General features: G+C 45.3%; 1 protein-coding gene across 1 annotated transcript; it reads right to left on the minus strand.

Moving 5' to 3' along the window:
- Window positions 1–106: 106 nt before the first annotated feature.
- ATP6AP2 (ATPase H+ transporting accessory protein 2) lies at window positions 107–18,097 on the minus strand. Its single transcript, XM_066599941.1, has 9 exons — window positions 17,923–18,097; window positions 9,967–10,094; window positions 9,609–9,740; window positions 7,299–7,394; window positions 5,005–5,142; window positions 4,226–4,279; window positions 3,463–3,612; window positions 2,356–2,475; window positions 107–2,126 (listed from the first exon to the last, which is right to left on the minus strand). Exons 1-9 carry the CDS (start codon window positions 17,966–17,968, stop codon window positions 1,932–1,934), a joined length of 1,059 nt encoding a protein of 352 aa, XP_066456038.1. The 5' UTR covers window positions 17,969–18,097; the 3' UTR covers window positions 107–1,931.
- Window positions 18,098–18,453: the final 356 nt, after the last annotated feature.

Consider the following 18,453-nt stretch of genomic DNA (forward strand, 5'->3'; position numbering starts at 1 on the left):
GAAGCATGGTTGGCGGGCCACATAAATGAAGCGGCGAGACGGATTCGGCCCGCAGGCCTTGTGTTTGAGGTGTGTGTTCTAAGGGAAATAATTCACAGTCATCAAATACAGTAAATACAACAAGTAGATTTAATCCATTCTGGACAGTTTATCTGAACAGTAATCTTCACTTATTACCAGCAGATAGATCAGGTACAATATTCCTCACTATTCAACAGGTGAAGCTACATTCAAAAAAAGTTTCTTCTATGAATGACAGATAACATCACAAGGCCCCCTTACTTGTGTCTTCTCTGTGCCCTGCAGTGTTGGCACAGGACTGATAGAACAGGTTAGGTCAAAGATACTCAAGTGCAAGGATTTTTTTCCCCATTTATTGAAGAGGTCAACATTGTAATCGACAAAGCCTCTAATTCCTATAGATTCATGTATTTACGTACTGTAGCTGATTTTACCTCTTCATTATATAAATCTATTACTTTTCATGGATCATATGATGGAACTGAATTAGGGGCATTCTCACATGCGGTATAGCACCAGTATTGTGACACGGGGCCAAACGTGCTTTTTCTTTTTTCTGTGAATTGCTGCAGTTTATGCTGCATTGTTTCAGCCTGCACAGCTGCTACAAGTACAACAAGTAGAAAGCACTTGTTCCACATGTACAGGATGCATGGGCAAAGACTACAACACGAAACTGTAAGATGCATTGTAGGAGCATCTGTAACTGGCCTGTTAGGATCCTTTCTACCAGGGGGAAGCCTACTAACTTCAGTGCAAGCTGAACATCTTAAATCCACAAGAGGCTTTGCAGATTGGGGAAAGCATGCAAACGAGACCTGCGAACAAGTTTGGGAATAAACGATTACTGTATATATTTTTTAATTTATATTTACATCAGTAGAATAAAACATTTACAGCCAAGTCCAGAGGAATGTGAGACGAGCGGCGTCGGGACTCCCAATATACAGATATTCAACAGAGGCACAAGATTAAATTCCACACATACATCAATAAATGGGCTCACAAATACTCAAATCATTATCTTTAAAAACTGAACACCAATATGCACCTTGGGGTCTATGGCAGGGAGTGTAACATAACAGGCGACTCGTCAACACGGTCACTAAATCAGAACAACCTATACGATGTATGAGGTTACTGGTTTATAATGGAAACAAGAGCTACAGGGCACTTTATATTATTTTATCATAAAACTGCATTTCCAAAGAGGAAAAAAAAAACAAAAAACGACAACCTGCTATTAATTCGGCAAGAAAAATGCAGTGTGTCCAGCCATCAGGATCATAATGCGTTGCCATGTACACCTTGTACCACGGGGCTTTTGGGCTTGTTTGCATGCTATTATAGGGGCAGCTACTGTTCCTGAAACATCACTGCCCATGTAATAGAATTATTGATTGAACTGACGTGCTAGAAACTAAGTTGCCATTAAAAAACACACAAAAACCAAAAAAAACACTACGTTAAAAATTAAACTCTGGTTGCTTTCTGCAATATACAAGAAGCTTGTTATGAGCTTTGCCTCCACACTTTGTTGTGGCAAAAATGTGGCTTACCTTGTGTCTGCTGACTCCATGTTTAGGTCATGAATTAAAGAGGAACGACATTGGAGTATAAAACAAAAGGGTCACTTGTTCCTAATGGAAATAAGTTTGGTCTGCAATGGGCATTATTCATTTCTTTTAAATGGAAAATGCTCATCACAGATCTCGAGGCATGTCGGCCCTTCCCTGGTTCACATATCTGCCATTTACCCCACACATCATCCAATGATTTCTTCTAAACTACATCTCTATTTAGGTCATTATATGTGGAAACTAGATTCTTCGCACTTCTTGCATATTGACAGGTTCACTCCTGGGAAACAAACAAAGAGTTACGTTTCAATAATTTAGTAGATCTCAGCACTAGTCCATCCTGATCTTCTGGTTGGTCATTCTGTAGATGATACTGTCATAGCCAGGGTCCATGTTCCAAAGGTTGTACGAGACTGCAATAACAGAAAGAGCCAGGCCAATCATAATCCACAAGATGATGTTGAAGATGACAGCATAGTCGAAGTTATAATCGTAGGCCAAGTTGTAGGGATTGCTGGGAGCAGTCTAGAAGGACAAGAAGAAAAAAATATGCTTCATTACTAAAGGGGTATAACATAATGCCCAAATTCCAGCAGTGGTAACTGTCTCCAGTGCTGGCACATAACCACCAAGGCACACTGCTACACAAGCTTGGTTCTTGACATGGAGCTTGGCAGCAGGGCTTGCTTAGTAAACCGAATTATCACTTGCACTGGAATGGAGATTCTATAATATTACACATTTAAGTACTTACAGCTGTTTGAGCTTCCAGGATAGAACGGCTCTTCCTTGTCAGCGGGGTCTCGAATGTTTCCACTGCGACGACTTCCACAATTGCATTTCCCCCATAAATACTGTACATGTCATCAGCAAACTGAAAAACATTGAATAAGCTTACATGTCAGCATTTGGAAATTAGATTATTCATTCCCCCCTCCCATTAAGGACTTATTCACACAGGTGAGAATCTCACACGGGTTTTGAGTATTGCAAGACACATAAGTCGCATGAATATGAACGTCATTCTTTTTAAATGAACTTGCAGCGATCTATCTATCATCTTGACGTTCCCGCGGAATGTCTCACCCATTGTTTTCAATGAGAACTTTAAAAGACATGGCCTGGCACTCACATGCCATGTGATGCGGCATTTCCCCATTTACATTAATAGGAAACACTTGCGATTCTCTGATGTGCGTGAAACACGCACACAAGGATCGCAATTTTGGAATTTTGCAATTTCTTGGACCTATACAGAAGGTCATCTAAGGAAATACAGACCCAATTATAATAGGATAAGGGCAGTGCTGCAATTTCATTTAAACCTTAAAAAAAAAAAAAAGTCTTGTCTACATGCTACTATAAGGACATCTACTGTTCCTGAAACAGCATCATTGCCCATGTAATGAAATTATTGATTGCACTGATATTGTGCAGATAGTGTTATCTGCTAGAATCTAAATTGCCATAAGAAAAGTTGTTTTTTTTAATTAGACTCTGGTTGCTTTCCGCAATATACAGGAAGCCGGTTGTGAACACTGCCTAGAATGTGATATTTTTTTGGCACAACAAAATGTGAATGCAAAATCTAATAGGCCTCCCTTGTGTCTGCTGACTTCATGTTTAGGTCATAAATTAAAAACTACCAACATTGGAGGAGGAGTATAAAACAGAAGGGTCACTTGTTCCTAATAGAAAGAAGTTTGGTCTGACCTAAACTCAGAGCATCATAGACCCTTAGGCTGCTGAGAGTTTGGGTCAGTAGAGCTGCGGTCAAGTCAGGACACTGGTACACCAGTACGGCGCTCATCTGAAGCTGGCCTTCAGCAGAGCATTCTTAAATGGAAAAATAGAGTCTTACTTTCTGTAGACATTCCGACAGAATTCTGGTGGCATCCTTAAACTTCTCAGAGTCCTGTCCGTAACGTTTCTTGATCTCTTCCAGACCGGTAAATTCCAAGGCATAAATATCCGGAACATTATCTTTGGCCAGATGCTTATGCCGAGAAAGCTGTTTTAAAAAAGGATTACAAACAATTAATATAAAACTATGGAATATAAAAGCAATAAAACAGAACAGTCCGCTCTTAGGTAAATTTTGCATTATGAAGTTCTCACTGTAGTTTTGCCCACGCTGTGCCCATGTACCAACCTTATGACTGACAGATAAGTATGCATGCAAGATGTAGGAAATCTACCCTGTGGCTCTTCCATGAGATATCTTGTCTAACACTCCATTATTCCAGTTTCCAAATTAAAACAAGCCTCAGCAGAAGAGTTCTGAGGGTTCCTCATTTGTCAAGTTTTCCAAAATATGGGGGTATGGCACCAGGCTACTGAAAGCATTGAGGCGTTTTCAGAAATCAGTTTGAAAAACTGAATTTTTGGATGGATCGCCATATGGGAATTAGCGCACTACTATTTTATAGTCAGCAAGACATTAAGCAGAGCAAAATGTCTCACAGTGCTGAGAATAAAATAGTATTCAGAGAAATGAGACCAAAATTAAACATTTTATTTTAAACGTTATATATTTGTCCCCAATACAAGATATAATCAAGTATATAGAATTACAACACTGAGATTTTGCAAACAGAAAAAAAAAAGTTTAATGAGACACTTACCAAATTTGGGATGTCTTGAAGACTTTGCATTTCGGACATAAACAGTCTGTCAATCTGAAATAGAAGCGTAAGCATCATGTATACACATGCAACTTATTTCCGTCCATTCAAAGCATAAAATAATGTAATACAAAAGGCGTGGTGTGGACTGGGACTTATCAAAGTCAATGAGAACATCTCTGGGCTTTGTCTTACATCAGTCCTGGACAACCCCTTTAAGGACATAACCAATTTTGGCAATGAAGGTACCATTTTTCTATATGTAGCATGGCATTTAATCTGTTTCCATGTATTTTGAGAGCATAATGTGTTCTTGATACACAGATCACTTCTGCATCCCTAGTTAAACAGCTGGGATCAGATTTTTCTCCAATCCTGATCCTTGTTGCAGGCCATCAGTCATATCGGCTCCCATTAGTGGGCGAACATGTGGACACAACTGCTGTGCCGTAGGTATATAGCTCTCACTGCAAATGATCAGCTGGCAGTATCATAAGTTTAATGACAAGGTGCAGGGTTAAGGCTTCTATCATGCACAGCTTTTATATAGAAGGGTTTCAAAAAGTAGGGAACTGATGTTGTACAGAAACTAAAATGACAGAAGTAATAAAAGTTTGTGAAGTGCTTTCCTACTTTCGCAAGATTTAAACATATTATACTTCTGGCCTGCTTTTTCTCATGCCCACAGGGGCTATATCATTAGCTGACTTTATAGCCAGGAGAAACAATTCCCAACAAACGGTAAAACTCTATACATGTGAGCAGCGGCATGGACTTACTTCATCATTCTTGTATAAAGATCCTAAAGACACAGTGGAAAGAATGGAGTTTTCCTGCTCCAAGCGACTTCTCAGCTGACGTAATGTGACTGCGAGGTCTTCAAACACTGTATTGGCCTTTCCAACCATATATACTCTCTGCAGAAGACAAGTTGTAAGTTAAATATTACTGGAGTAAGCGCTTGTAAAAGAAAGATCACATTTATGTCAACCTGCTTTCTATGAAATGGATTTGGAAAATTGGATTGCAAGCTATGTAGGACAAGAAAGCAATTCATGGAAAGACACTAATGCTACATGAACAACATTACGCAAACGTCCCGATACTTAAAAGCAATAATGGATCACTATGAAACATGTTTTTGTTTGTGGCTTCCAATAACTGGCCATAAATTTTCCTAAAGCTCAGGTCAATCATAAATGCTGAAAAGGCGAACAAAAAAAAAAAAAAACAAAAGCGCCTTTTCCCCAGGAAAATGGACACCATGACTTAAACATGACAGACTCCATTGGATACTCTTGTTGTCCGTCATGTGACAGATCCGACGCTGCCATCATCTTTTCCAATGATGGAACAGAAGGAAAAAGCAAATTAAGATGTGAATTAAAAAGATTGGATATCATTTTTTTATAATAAAAATGTAGCGGTCCCGATTTATATTGTGTACACGTAAACAATCTTACAACCTAAACTGTGTCCAATTATTCTGAGACTGTGAAAAAGGCAAATGTGTGGTGCAGACGGACACAGATCACCCCGAAACCTGCAGCCCCCAGTACAGTCCATGAATGAAGCGGAAGGACAATCAAAGTAAAGAAGGAAGGCAACACTGATTGAGAGCACCATCAGAAGAGGAAGATCCCAGGGGAGATAAAAACTACATGAGCTTCATTTCAGAAAGCCTGGACAGGAAAGTGTTAATAGAAACCACTCATTTAATAAGAGCCAGACTAGAATAAAACTTACATATTTTTGCACAGGCTGTACATGTGCAGAGACTTAAAAGTCCCCCACCCCACCCCGCTTTTCCACATTCCTTGCCACTTTTTCAAAAAAAAGTGTGCTTGAGGCCACCGCAGCCTGACAACTTTGCAGCAAAAACTGGCGTAAATTCTAGCACAACTCTTTGCTGGTTCAGAATTGACTTTCTGGTGCTTGAACAGCTAAAGATATTAATCCTCTCCAATCCACTGTCTGATGCTGAAGACATTGTGATTTAAGGCTGTACAGCTCCGATGTTGGAAGACGTCCGTCGGAATTCTCTTACTGTATATTGCCAGCCCCTCTGCTATGGGAGCCTATCCAATGTGTCACCTCATGCAGTACTGGCTTTAGCCAGCATATAGCACTGTTGTATAACAGCAGAAAAAGAGTAAGCCCCCTAGGAAAACCAGGATACAAATGGGATTGGAAAGGGTTAAGCTGGGCATGTGCCCTATATTCAAGTCCCTGTATTAGCCTTTACCTTCCACATCTCCATTTACGAGAAGCTCAAACATTTACTTACATCGGACGATACAAGTAGCTCATTTGACAGTACAGAATACTTTCCTTTTTTTAACTGACAATTTTAAAGTGCAATTCTCCTTTCAATAATCTTTATTTATATAGCGCCAAGACATATTCCGCAGCACTCCCCCCTTAATACACAGAATTATACACATACATAGACTTAGCACCCCGTATCTTACATTTAAAAAGATGAGGTCTGAGTGTTAAATTGTGGATGCCCATAAAGAGATTTACTAATGTGATTGTACCTAAACATTGTCGCAAAGGGTGCCAAATAGAGATGAGCGAGTATACTCGCTAAGGCACATTACTCAAGCGAGTAGTGCTTTAGCCGAGTATCTCCCCGCTCGTCTCTAAAGATTCGGGATCGGCGGGGAGATCTCTCTCCCCCCCCCCCCCCCCTCGACTCACCTGTCACCCGCACCGGCCCCCGAATCTTTAGAGACGAGCGGGGAGATACTCGGCTAAGGCCCTCGAGTAATGTGCCTTAGCGAGTATACTCGCTCATCTCTAGTACCAAAGTTTGGTGCATTTCTGGTGCATAATGTCACAGCAAGTTTTAGAAGGGGTGTGGCTTATTAGGGAAAGGAGGTGTAACTTACCTGCAACATTTTGGCACAAGCTAAGCCAACCAAGAGCTGGTATAAAAAAGTTATACAAAAAAGAATCTAAAGATGTGTGAAGTTAGTCATCCTGCATGAGCCAGGGTGATAAATGTGGTGCATGTTTAGACTGTCTAACCATTAGTAAATCCCAATGCATTGTGTAGATTTACACTTACCTCCTCAATGGGGGCAAGCTGTAGAACTAGTGGCATATCTTCAGAAAACACCGCATGGATGGAGTTCACAACACTGTCCACAGTATAGGGAACAGCCTGATGGGAAAGAGCAGATATGCAAACTGTGATAGCAGCACATTAAAGAGCATGTCACATAACAATGCTAGTACCAACACCAACGCAATGTCAAAGATCAATGCATAACAGAAGCCACTGAAGTTGCCAGTATTTTTAAAAAAGTTGACTCCTCTCCCTCTGTTTTTAGACCACCCTTGAAGGAGCAACTATATTTTTGTTTCCTCAATGCTTTCCTATAGGCCATAAAAGGAATCCTGTCACCTACAGACAGCACCATAAACTAGGTTAATTCAGGGTGGAGACGGAGCTGGGGGATGTATTTTTATACTCCCCCGCTGCTCCATTCCCAGAGTGATCCCAGTAAAAATCCTCACACGGCATATAAATCGGTGCCACAAGCACTCTGCCATAGAAGTCTATGGAAGCACGTGCGCAGCGGTCTGAATATAGCTTTTCAGACCGCGTGGAGACTTCACTAGCTTATCATGCTGCTCTGGAGGATATCAGTACCCTTTAATGGCCTATCTGACTGAATATGGTACACTTCAGGAATGTATACTGCCAAAATCAGGCAGACTTGTCATTCAGTTGGAAAGTGAAGTGACAATCTGTAGGTATGGCAGCTGTGCTGGTTACCATCCAGGCATACCATAAAGTGACAGAACGGTAAGCTGAATATAAAGGTGGACAACTAAGACCTAACAGAAAGAAAGTAGGAGGGGAAAAAAAGTTACAGAATGACCAGCAAGTAAAACGCCAAATGCACCAATACTTTTAGACCTATCCCAATATACTGTCATCATTGTCTCCAGCGAGAACCTAGAAACACTTAAAACTCAGCAAACAATGACAATAAAACAATGTGGAGTTTCAGAAGACCAAAAACATTAGACGGAGCAAAGAGAAACAACTAGGAAATCCCTCCAATTACAATATTTAAAAAAAAAAAAAAAAAAAAAATTTTTTTCTTGCTAAGGTGGACTCTGAGGATTCTCTACTTTTCCCAGTGAGTTTTCTGTACCGGTGACCTATGACATATTGAGTTTCAGAAGTCTTACTGTAAATATTACATTTCTTATTAGATTGTTACATAGGCAACGTGATACTCTGAGCTGGACACACAAGGCCAAATATTTATACCCCAAACCATGTCCTGGGCCATATGTGGACCCTGTATAGCGCAGGTGACTGATGCTACTGGAGTATTGCTCCAGAGAGGTTTACACTATCTCTGGGCAGATAACACCTCTCCTGGGTACAGATGAAGACCGGTTCCAAAGCAGTCAGCTGACAAGAAAGGGCAAGTGTGGCGCAACCTTCAGACAAAGATAACTAATGTATAGTTGCCAAAAAGATCTTCGTTTATTAAGAAGAACCAGTTTGTAAACACATTTCGCGGAGCCTCTTCCTCAGAACTTGGGGATACACGCCTCTGATTGGCAAATATACACTATAGTCCTCTTTGAAGGTTACGCCACATTCACCCCTCCGCGAGAGGTTTTTCCATCCTTGTTGGCAATTCTACACGTTTACCAAGTGGGTATAACATTTTGTAAGGTGGGTGGCACTTTCCTTAAATATTTTTAAAAAATAAATAAAAAACCCCGACTTCCACATCCCATCTCTGTGACCAAGCTCCAGGGTCCTCATTCCAGACCTTTCTACTTTCATCTTTTTTTTCTATTTCTACAAAGCCGTCAGCTGAAGCTACTCATGTTTGGCTGAACATTTGCCATTTTGCACAAGCACAGCGTTTTTCCTTTGAAACCAGTTCCCTGATTGGCCACATTTGTCCATCGCGTTGCTGGTGGAATCATTCATATGAATGATCCCCCTATTGAGTGATCGGCCACTTTCCAGCTGATGCTCATGTTATGTGTAGGGGGTGGCTGTGTGATGCCAGCTTAGGATAATCATTCGCCCGCACAAATGATATCAGTTTGTTCAGGTGGTCAGTTTAACAAAAAATATTACATTTTTTTTTAACAGGATTGTTCAGGTGTTCTCATGTATTGGTACAGTGAACTGAACAACCGGTATTCAAACTGATCAATCCAGCGAGGATATTCACGCTTTCACGAAATGAAGAATAAGCAAGCAAATTATCGTTCATTCTTGACCGTGTTTTTACTGAATGATTATGGTTTAAATTAGACCGATTCAGCGCTTTGTTTTTTTTTTTTATAATCGTTCTGTGTAGACGCACCACTTGAGTCACACTAAAATACTTACATCCTCTACTGGGTAGGAAATCACATTGGTATCTGGTAAAGGGAGCTTGTCCACACCCATCACATTTACCACGATACAGGCGCGCGGACGCTGAAATATATTGCCGACTCCAAGCCCTGGCCAAGACAAATCCTGAAAGGGAAGCGGAGATGTTTACAGGCCTTCTGTCCCAATATTACTACAGATTCTCCAATTATATCCTCCAACTCCGAAAAGCAGCAGAACAATTCTAAAACTGGTGGCCAAAACAAGAAATACTTGTACTTGGTATTTACATGGTTTTATATGTTATCTGCTATCAAGAAGTCAGAGGTCAAACATACATCTAGTGTCAGTAGTTGTGCAAGAACAGGCCTACCTCTTCTACAGAGAAGCCCATAGACAAGGCAATCACATCTGGAATCCGCTCTCCAGGAACGGGCCAGTTCCCGGGTCTGAAGATCTGGTTCTGTGGGGACTTCAGGACACTAAAGTCAGCAGCTGCAACTACAATAAGAAGAGAAGATTAATATGTAATCCAGGATGAATACACATTGTGGAAGAAAAATAAGGTACTGTTAGTAGAAGAGTTCCTTCACTTCATCCTCACAGCACATTTAGAGCCACTCAGGTGACTATCTTCACAACGTAGCCATGGCCCCCAGTATATACAGGTCAGCTCACAGTGCCTTGGTTATCCCCTTACCACCTGGCACTCCTGGAGTCCGTCATAGATGGGCATGTGATCTCAGTTCTGACTAGCTGAGAGTCATCCTCACACAAGGAAGTCGGATTCCACATGCAGAAGCCAGCTCTGACCCCACGTACCCTTGCTTTCCGGTTTGCGGATGAACACGGACGCTCGCCGTCAGTCATGCACAGTACAGATTTTCTTTTTTCTTTGTAAATATTTGCTTTTCCCGTGCCATCGCTAGGCGATGATGCAGGTACCCTTGGCCTAGGCACAATGTCCATTGCGGATGAGCTGCTGGTCAGGCGGCTTCCATTAACTTCAATGGAAGCTGTTTGTGCAGATTCTGCACAAAAATTGAACATGTGATTTTACACTAACAGAAATCATAATCGCTATCTGCTCATCTGATCAGACATGCGAATGGCCTGTTTTTCAATGGGTGCAGAATACCGCAGATCGTCTGCGTGGGTGATGATCGTAGATTAGAATCCAGTCATGTGAGACCAGCCTTAGGTCCCCTGTCCACGGCCGAGGCAGAAAATCGCTGACAGGTCTCTGAGATGAGCCCATCTAATAGGCTCACCGCAGAGAATCACGGCAATCGCAGCATGTTGCGATTTGAATACAGTGAGTGGAGAATCGCTGCGCTTTCCAGAGTAATCCAGTGGAAAGCTTTACAGAGGGTGATCGGCGGGCAATTTATCGCAAGCGTATCATCGTCCGTGGACAGGCAGCCTTAGGCTACATTTACACAGGAGTGCGTGCAATATTAATAATCACACTTGTAAACCCACATGTTTTTAAGAGAGTGTGATGTTTTGTGAGAAAAAAAATTTGTTAAGCCCTAGTGCCCACGGCCGTGACGGGCTCCGCAAGTGGAATTCCCTCACGCCCCCCCCTCCCCCAAGACCCCATACTCCGCTCCAGATCCGCTGCCCGATGTCCCGCATCCCATGCCAGCGCGTATGCGCAGTACAGCGAGTGATGTGGGCATCGGTGGGCGGGGAAGCTTTTTCACGCTATCTTCCGCTGTGCTACCTTGACTGCAATGGATAGCGTACGCCCGTGGCAAATAGAACATGCCACGGGTGATTTCACGGGGCGGAATTCCACGGTGGAACTCCGCACCGTGAGCACTGCGCTATTAGGTTCAATAGAACCTAACAGCTGCGGGGCAACGCGCGTGATATGCGGCAAAAATCTGCACGTGGGAATTAGGCTTAAAACAAAAACACACATGAAACTCGCACATACATGCAATCTTAATGTCTTATTTTTTCTTTTTTTTGTACCCATAGGGAAAAATGGGCGATTCTTAAACAATCACCCAAAAATAGGGGAGGGAAAAAAAAGAAAATACAGAACAAAAAGCACATGTAAATACTCATTTAAAATAAGAAGAAAAAATAATAAATAAATAAAAAATAAGCACCCTAACTTAACATCATGTATTCTCAAAATTATGAAAACTATGGGGCCAACTTCTAAAGAATCTTTCCATATATTATCAGAAACGTGATAAAATGTGTGCGCACATAACTTTATGCCCCGCAGCAGTCGTGTTTCAAAGCTCTAAGGCTTCTTGATCACAGCAGGGTGGGCAACAACATCAGACGCCATTAAAGGTGTACATCTATTAGTAAGTATGTAGCAGAGCACTCCTGAAACCTGTTTCCTGGATACCTTGTCTGACAACTGGCATGTTTTTGCCCACCATGCTGCGATCAAGAAGCCTTGACATACGTCTGCTGCGGGGCATAAAAGTTATGTGCCGATTAGAGATGAGCGAACGTACTCAGTAAGGGCGATTTCGCAATCGAGCACCGCGATTTTCGAGTACTTCACTACTCGGGGGCGCCGGGGGTGAGCGGGGGGGGTTGCAGAGGGGAGTGGAGGGGGGGGGGGGGGGGGAGAGAGAGAGAGAGAGAGAGAGGGCTCCCCCTGTTCCCCCCCGCTCCGCCGCGCCCCCCCCCCCCCGCCCCCCGAAGCACCCGAGTAGTGAAGTACTCAAAAATCGCGGTGCTCGATTGCAAAATCGCCCTTACCGAGTACGTTCGCTCATCTCTAGTGCCGATACATTCTATCACGATGCTTTAACTAATATAGAAATAAAAAGGAGATGAATCTTCTAGAAGCTTTTCCTGTTTTTTTTCTATTTCTGGATTATTTGCTGCTGGACTTTGCTTTGGAAGGACTCTGGCAGATTTCTGGTTAACTATATAAGAGCACCTAATATATTCCTTTATTCTTAAGGTATTCTCAGCATAATTCCTGTAGATTGGCCCTACCACACAAGGTCTTCAGATGGGGACAAAAACACTCATCACAGTTACTTCTATGATTAAAAGCTCCTGTCACACTTATAATAGAGATTACAGCTCAGCTTCCTGACTGTATACTTCTGGTCTGTAGTTAATTTAGATGAGCACAGAAGGTAATAACAGTGTCCTCCCTGCAGGCAGAGATGGTACAGGACATTGTGCAGTTTTCACTAACGACTCATTTATCGGTCTCTTTCAGCAAGCTGAAAGCGAACGCTGAACCTTATCAGTGCCGCGCCGAGTTCTTAGCGGGAAAGGCGAGCGAACGCACTGGATTCTATTCTTTGAATATTTTATGCACACAAAAACGCCCATATGAAGCTGCCCTAACAAAGGATTAAAAAAAAGGAAATAAAATTAAGCACGTCGGTTCACTGGTTACTTTTATGAGGTTTGAGATCAGAAGAAAAAAACCCATCTGCAATCTCATTCACACAGCGCAGCTCACAGAGCGCAATAGATATGCAAATAAGATAAATAGGTTTATTGCCCTACAAGCATCAAGTCAGCTGGTTTCTCCAGATTTATGGCATAAATGACTGGCAGGCGGTTTGGGACATCCCATTCTGGTAAATACCAACTAGATGCCACCTGAAGCCGTCCATGTGTTTGCTGTACACTGCCTGAGCCGCCATATACATAACACTGACTGCATGCTGACTGTAAACACACAGGTTTACAGTCAACAGGAGGGACTGGCTGTCAGTGCTACACGGCTCAGAACCTGCCAGATGACTAGTGCTGCCTTATGCCACACAGCCCAGACATGTCCATCAGAGTCCGGCTGCCTGGAGCATGCTGGTGTGTAGAATGTAGGATGCTGCTTGCTTGAGCGGTCATATTGTGGCATCGGGACTTGCTGAATACCAGACTCTTCATGAAGGACCATAAACACGTATCATCGCCGGTTCCATGAGTGAAGCAGAAATGTACGGACCCCCCACAATGACTTGTTAGCGCTGCCTAGGTGGTCTTCGATGGAAATAAAAAGCAGAGCGCAGTGGTGGCCGGGTGTCGGGTGCGCACGCACTCCAGAGGTCCCGGACACTAAGCAGAGCATCGCAAGCAGCGGCCATCTCTGCAGAGGGTCAGCCCCGCTAGCAAGGAGCAGTAAACAACCTGAACACTACAGCTTTTCAGAAGGGGCATTCATAGAAACAGGCAAGTGCTTTACTGCAGCACATTGGAACGGGGTTCCCCAGATGAGAATACCCCTTAAGCAGAGCGTGTGTGAGCGAGTGGGGCTAACTGACTGGAGTTCCCCAAACACCCAGCAGGACTGTATATTATACGTGAACAGTTCTTGTCCAACATTATTATGTTTTTTTTTTTTTTTTTTTTTTTTTTTAAATACAGTTTTGGACGCCCCATGCCCAAAACTATGTAAAAGCAGTATGCTCACCGTGACATCACTGGGCCCCTGGCCTGGGGATATCCTTATTGGGCCTGCTATTGGCTACAGCGGTCACACTGGTAATCACATGACTGCTGTAGCCGAAATAAGAGACTGGAGCGATGTTGCGTACAGCTGAGTATGTATGGTTTGGATTATGGAGAACCCCTTCAAGGGTTCGTTCACATCTGCCTTCAGGCATTCCGCTTCTCTACTGTGATCAGAAAAACAAAAAACACACACAAGCTGCCAGCTGGGAACCGCTACGTCATGTGACAGGAATAAGTCGCGATCAACGGACTATAATGGAGTGTTAGGCAGCTTTTTACCGCGATTAATGCTGCGTCCCGAACACCATGCTAGCCACCATTGATGTCAATAGGGCCTCACAGACCGCACTTGAACACAGCATTTGTAGTGCCGCGATTTTCGTGTGTTTTAGCACTTTTCATGGAGTGCATTAAAAACGCTGCAACAAGAGTTTGAAACCGCAGCATGAAATCGCAGTAAAATGCCACGGTTTCTGAACACGTGTGAGCAGCCTTGACGCGGCTCGGGATCTTCTTGGAAAGAAGTGCCTGTGATTTGGTGTTGATGTGAACAAAGCCTGAGCGGCTGCAAAGCTTCTTTTTTCCTTAAGAACCCCCCCCCCCCCCCAGTTGCAGAATGTCCTCCTGTACACGCAGCGCTCCGCCATCCCCACATCCTGTCACAAGTCACCGCTAATAGTAGCTTGCGGCACACGGTCTCCAGGACAGGAGAGGCTCTTTGTTCCCTCATTGCAGTGATGCCGGCAGCGGACAATCTGCACGGACAGGAATCATTTTGCAAGGCCTGGTTTGTGGCTGATCTCCACACAGCCGGCATCCTTGGGTGCGGACCGATGCGGGTTTCTATGTGGAAACGCTGCAGAAATTGCTGTGGACATTCTTCAGCGTTTCCCCTCCGTGCGAACAGACCCCATCAGAAGCCAGCCCTAAAAATGGTGCAGACGGCCCACGTCTCCTCACACCTTACAGACGGTCCTTTCTGTCTCCCGCACACACTGTGCGCTCCCTGTAAACAGGCGCCACATTAAAGCGGATTGGTCTCCGCATTTACACTAGTGGCTTACTACCCATCAGACGCAGCAGCAGATGAGGAGCAGCGGCCGGCTGCAGCCCAACAGCAGGACACAGAAGCTCCATATAGTATACAGCGGGGGAAGACCCCACGTGCGCCAATCTCATCTGATACAGGAAGCGCACTTATGGAACTTATTGCCAAATACTTCGCCGTCCACAGGGAAGAAATAAATAAGGAACCTGTTAAGATGACAGGAAGTCACGCGGCGGCCATCACCCATCCCCCCACCCTTGTGGGAACTGATACTATTCATTGAGAAGAGTAACAAGTCATCAGAGAGGAGAGCAGCAGACGGCCGTCATGTGACAGATGGAAGCCAAGTCACACGGACGCCAACTACAAGCCAGCCTACAATGGGTTAAATATTTTGGATGGTCAAGGGCAGAGAAGCCACATAATATAAGGCCCCCCCAGTACCGCCATCACAAGAATTAGGGCTCATTTTTGTCAGCGTCTGTTCCCCCATTTTAGGGCTGATTCACACAACCGTACGTTCAGCACGTATTCCGCAGGCCCTGTACGCCCGTGTGATAATGCGAACATTACATTGCCCTACACGGATCCGCTGACCTTGGCGTGTTGGAAACCCTGAACTGACCCCAACGTTAGGGTAAAAGCAGCGTTTTTTAATTGATGTTAGGCTAAATGCACAGGGGTGGAAATCCCGCAGTTGCACGCTGCCATATTACATTGGTTTATGCCACCATGTGTCAAACACAAGGCCCGCGGGCCGAATCCGGCCCGCTGCCTCGTGTTATGTGGCCCGCGGCGTGCCGATGCCGCTCACCACTGCAGCAATTACCAGCTGGGGTGCCGCAGCTCCCCGATGGTAATCACGCCGGCAGCGCTGATCCCGGCGCACTCTGACGTCAGTGTACAGCCAGGATCCTCCTCCCCTGAGTCCCCTGCTCTTCAGTTCCGCAGGAAAGGACTCGGGGAGGAAGCGTTCCGGGCACACACACTGATGTCAGTGTGCATCCGGGAATCAGCGCGAGAAGAGGAGGAGCGGCGCTGACAGCAGGGAGGAGGTAAGTATATGGGTTGGGATGAGGGGGGCTTATTATTATTACTGAGGGGGGGGCCTATTATTGTTACTGGGGGGGGCTTATTATTACTATTACTGAGGGGGTGCTTATTATTACTGAGGGGGGGGTTAACATTGCTATGGGGTATTACTACTGAGGGGGTTAATATTACTAATTTGGCCACTGTGGGGATCATTATTTTTACTGGGGCCACCATCAGGGTCACTATTAGGGCTCATTAACATGGGTGTAATTGTATTTCGGTCGCGCAAATACGCTGCATATTTGCGCTATCGAAAATCGCTTATGCCTGTATATTTGCGTTTGCAAAAATGAACACAGATGGGCCCACTGAGATGGTGCGCAAATATGCAGTGAATACAGAGGTTTCCGGCGCATTCACCACGTATTTGCGCGGCCCATGCACATGGGCGGAAATTCCGAGGAGGGATTTCCCGCAGAATTTCCACCCATGGAAGCTGCCATAGGATTGCGTTAGAAAACGCAGTTCTATGCAGACGGCTGCGGTTTGGCCACGCGAAATCTCGCGCAGAAAACAAATCGTGGCATGCTCTATTTCTGTGTGGGTCTTGCAGAGCCCCGCACAGAAATGTCACTCTCCGGCCGCTGGCTCCGCTCTGCGCATCCGCCGGCAGATCACAGCGCTGGAGCAGGTAAGTACCGCGCTGGTTCCTGCAGGGGGCGCGGGTCGGGTCCCACTGCGAGAATTCTCACAGCGGGATCCGACCCGGCCGTCTGCAGGCGGCCTTACAATCGGCCCTTTGAAGGTCACCATAAGCCTGATGTGGCCCTCTGTGAAAATGAGTTGGACACCCCTGGTTTATGCAATGCTACGCAGACTGCTGCGATTTTTAATCACAAATGTCGCAGCATGTCCCATTTCAGTGTGAGGCTCGTACCGCCGTGTCATCACTGATGTGCCGGCTCTACGCCAGCCGGCACATCCACACAGAGTGAAGACGCCAGGCAGGTGAGCCGGAGGGCACTGCAGGGGCACAGAATCCGACCTGGCCGTCTGCATTGGGCCTCAGGCCTGTGATAAGTGAATGAGGGGTGTGCTGCGGGGAGCTCAGCTATGGACCCCGTGGTTATGAATGGGTCATTCCCATTTGCGATGTTTTCCTGTATGTCAGCGCGATGCGGCAAACACGGCGGATTGTTCTGTCTTTCTGTGATGTCGCCCATTGCTTTCAACGGGAGAACTGGGCGATCCTCTGACGGCCGCGGCGGGGGATCCATGAAGGGAGGCTGTATTCACATAGAAGCACCTCGCATCCACGGGGGTCACAGGGTGGGGAGCGCGATATCTGGCTGGGAGTCACAGCCCCATAGTCAGCCTCGCCCGTGTGAAGGAAACCATGTAGCATACTCGGGCACACAAGTACACACCAAAGTGGGCAAGATACATGGCATCGGTGCAGGTCAGGGGGGCAAGCACAGCATATCTGCAGTCAAAACATGCTTACACCCCTGTGGGTGAGCGTCAGGAGCCCGGGGCCCCCGGTTATCACCCGTCAGTACCGGCACTCCTAGGTGCACCACCCATAGTACATGGCCCTCGAAGGCCACCGTAACGTGCTAATATAGAGCTGCAGTGCTCGGTTATATACTGCCCACCATACAGAAGGCCTCCGCCTCACGGCTGCCATGACAGCTCAGCACACACGGCCCCTGTAACACCATACAGCGTATACCAGCCCCCTCCAGGACGAGACGGAGCTGTGGTCAGCTGACAGGGATGAATGGGAGCACCTACCTGCTAAGAGCGCACAGAGGCCGGTGAGTACCGCCGGACGGACCATAGTAACGGGTGAGGAGGACACGACGAGCGGCTATCAGGCTCCTCACCGGCTGCTCCGCATCACCGGACTGAACCGAGAAGAGCGCCGGAGTCTTCCTGGAGAGAGATGACCGACAACGTAGCAGCCAATCAGCACACGTCTTACTGTAGGCCCCGCCCGGGTCCTGTCATGTGACACTGAGCAGTTAGGGGGAGGGAGCTAAATGTGATTGACGTGTTCATTGTCCAGTCAGGGCTAGCGGGGAGGACGTAAGACATAGTGTAATAGCATAGGCTATATTTATATTACACAACACTTCTGCTCGATTCACAACCTGATTGGTAGTTTGGGGTGGCTGATTCACAGTGATTGGTTGTTTGGGTTGGCTGGTTCATAGTGATTGGTTGTTTGGGTTGGCTGATTCATAGTGATTGGTTGTTTGGGTTGGCTGATTCACAGTGATTGGTTGCTTGGGTTGAATCGAGCAGAAGTGTTGTGGACTTTAA

The sequence above is a fragment of the Eleutherodactylus coqui genome, chromosome 4 (assembly GCF_035609145.1).
Source record: "Eleutherodactylus coqui strain aEleCoq1 chromosome 4, aEleCoq1.hap1, whole genome shotgun sequence".
In the NCBI taxonomy this organism is placed as follows: domain Eukaryota; kingdom Metazoa; phylum Chordata; class Amphibia; order Anura; family Eleutherodactylidae; genus Eleutherodactylus; species Eleutherodactylus coqui.

Excerpts from the sequence above, each read along its gene's own strand:
- ATP6AP2 (XM_066599941.1), bottom strand. The coding sequence starts at position 17,968 with ATGGTCCGTCCGGCGGTACTCACCGGCCTCTGTGCGCTCTTAGCAG. Across the intron at positions 9,741-9,966 it reads TGGGCTTCTCTGTAGAAGAG|GATTTGTCTTGGCCAGGGCT; the intron begins GTAGGCCTGTTC and ends CTTCCCTTTCAG. Across the intron at positions 2,476-3,462 it reads TGTCGGAATGTCTACAGAAA|TTTGCTGATGACATGTACAG; the intron begins GTAAGACTCTAT and ends AATGTTTTTCAG.